General features: G+C 42.7%; 1 protein-coding gene across 1 annotated transcript; it reads left to right on the top strand.

Annotated features, from left to right (window-relative positions):
* Nucleotides 1-1056: 1056 nt before the first annotated feature.
* On the top strand, nt 1057-2311 carry LOC114410687. Its single transcript, XM_028374633.1, has 2 exons — nt 1057-1926; nt 2285-2311. Exons 1-2 carry the CDS (start codon nt 1057-1059, stop codon nt 2309-2311), a joined length of 897 nt encoding a protein of 298 aa, XP_028230434.1.
* Nucleotides 2312-2712: the final 401 nt, after the last annotated feature.

Below are 2712 nucleotides of genomic sequence, written 5' to 3' on the forward strand. Positions count from 1 at the left end.
CCATGTCAACATGAATTGTTATTATTGATGAATATGTGAATATGAAATGAGGTTGTTGTTGTTGTTGATAACGTCATTGAGATGAGATGATATTTATGCTGTGAATGACATGGAAATACGATTTTTTGATTGATGTTGGAAATGCATTGGCATGTGCATGTTGTGTATGTTTGTGGGGAGCACTGTGCACTGACCTTTCAGGGTCTTTGGCACTAGCTTTTGGCCACATTCATACGTTGGATGTTGTGTATGATCGTGGGGGGCACTGTGCACTGACCTTCCAGGGTCTTTGGCACTAGCTTTTGGCCACGATCATACGTCGTATGAAGTGTATGTCATGGGGGGTAGAGTGCACTGACCTTGTCGGATGGCCCAGACGTGGGTAACTAGCGTGGTTAGAGAATCTAAGCATTCCTGAGGGGATGCTTAGGTGCTTTAATTGGTCCATGGTCTTTGGCATTTACCTTTGGCCGTGATAAAATCACTTCTATTTTCATAATCAAAAAATTAAGGGAGTTCTTTTTATAAAATTTGAAATTATCGAATATTAGAGTGTGGATACCGTAGCGACGAGGCGGGTCGTTACATTTAGTGGTATCAGAGCAAGTCGAACCTTTCGGCCAGTGAGTTGTGAGTCTGCTATGTTTTTCTGTGCATTCTCTGGTTGTTTTTTTGAATGCTTGGTGTTGGTTGTTTGCTTATGTTTGATGTTCGTTGTTTGCTATTAGCACTTACTCACTAGTTGTGTTTTAATGAGCTATAGAGATTTGATTGTTGTAGTCGTATTGAATTTGTTTTTCTGATGTCTGCTATACCATGAACTTCAATGCCGGGTCACGAATTATCAGACTGGCCACCTGTATAATTTGTGAAGGGCAATGGAATGATATGGCAAGCGATCAGAAAATGCAAATGATGGAAAGTGGGTGTTAATGTCTTGAGTTGTCAACTCTCAAGAGTAACTGAGTAGGAATTTGTGATGGTTGTGATTGTTGTGTGGTTCTTTGTTTGTGTGTATTCCTTCCATGTCTAGCTCCCTGGTGTGTATAGGGAGTGATGGCTGGACGGAATGATCGTGCGATAGCGGATGCCCTTCAAGCCTTAGCTCAGGCCATAGGGAATCCGAATAGAGGAGAAGTTGGTGGAGCTGTTGAGTACCAGGGGTTGGATCGCTTCCAACGAAACAACCCTCCTTCTTTTAATGGAGGATACAACCCTGATGGTGCTCAGAACTGGATAAGGGAAATTGAGAAAATTTTTCGAGTTATGGCATGTCCGGAGAGGCAAAAGGTTGCTTTTGGTACATATACTCTAGTGGAAGAGGCTGAGTATTGGTGGGAGAATACTCGCCAATGCCTAGAGGCTGAAGGTCAAGATGTGACCTGGGATGTCTTCAAGAGAGTGTTTTTGGAGAAATACTTTCCCGAGGATGTTAGGAACAAGAAGGAGATGGAGTTCTTGGAGCTTAAGCAGGGAAGTATGACTGTGGCTGAATATGCGGCCAAGTTTGAGGAGCTGGTGAGGTACTTTCCCCATTATCAAGGGAGAGATGGTGAGAGTTCCAAGTGTGTAAAGTTTCTGAATGGCTTACGACCTGAAGTGAAGCAAGCTGTGAATTACCAAGGTGTTCGTCAGTTCCCACTTTTGGTTAATATGTGCCGAATTTGGGATGAAGACTCCCGAGACAGGGCGGCCTACTATAGGAGTACAGGTCCAATGAGGAACAAAAAGAATGGGCCTCAACATCGAGGAAAACCATATTCGATTCCTCCTAAGCAATATGGTAACCGCCATGACAATCAGAGGACTGTTGCTAGGGGATTTGCAGGTGGTAGCGGTAGCAAACCCAATACGTTCTCCACTCATATCATTTGTTACAAGTGTGGTAAGCCAGGGCACATCTCCTCGAATTGTCCCGATATAGGCGTAACATGTTTTAATTGTGGAAAAAAGGGACACACTCAGAGAGATTGTTCACGACCCAAGAAAGAGCAAAATGGTGGAGGCCCGAATGACCAAACTAGACATCCAAAGACCACGGGAAGAGTCTTTACCCTTAATGGTGCTGAAGCTTCGAAATCCAAAGCTCTAATCCATGGTAGATGTTTCATAAATGGGATTCCTTTGCTTGTGTTGTTTGATTCTGGTGCCACCCATTCCTTTATATCTTGTTTGTGTGTAGAAAAACTTAATCTTTTTGTGTCTTCTTTAAATAAAGATCTAGTAGTAGAGACCCCTACTAGTGGTTCTGTGTTAACTTCTGATGTGTGTTTGAATTGTTCAGTGGAGATTTCTGGTAGGATATTCTTGATTGATTTAATTTGTTTGCCTTTGAGCCAGATTGATGTTATTCTTGGTATGGACTGTTTATCTTCCAACCATGTCTTGTTGAACTGTTTTGATAAAAGTGTGGTGTTTGATGATTCTAGAGTGAGTAAGGATATGCTGTTTATCTCTGCCAACCAAGTTGTGACATCTTTAAAGGAAGATGCTCAAGTATACATGATCTTGTCTAGCCTATAAGTAGAGATAAAGGTTTCTACGTGTGGTGTTAGCTGGAACATGGATGCCAGAGTAGCAAGCGCATCCGCCATTTGATTTTCCTCTTGGGGAACGTGATGGAAGGAGATCTCATCAAAGGAATCAGCCAACTCCTTGATATAGGCTTTGTAGGGTATCAGCTTGGGGTCTCTAGTTTCCCATTCCCCTCTC

The sequence above is a fragment of the Glycine soja genome, chromosome 4 (genome assembly GCF_004193775.1).
Source record: "Glycine soja cultivar W05 chromosome 4, ASM419377v2, whole genome shotgun sequence".
NCBI classification, from domain to species: domain Eukaryota; kingdom Viridiplantae; phylum Streptophyta; class Magnoliopsida; order Fabales; family Fabaceae; genus Glycine; species Glycine soja.

Excerpts from the sequence above, each read along its gene's own strand:
- LOC114410687 (XM_028374633.1), top strand. The coding sequence starts at position 1,057 with ATGGCTGGACGGAATGATCGTGCGATAGCGGATGCCCTTCAAGCCTTA. Across the intron at positions 1,927-2,284 it reads CGAATTGTCCCGATATAGGC|TGGAGATTTCTGGTAGGATA; the intron begins GTAACATGTTTT and ends TGAATTGTTCAG.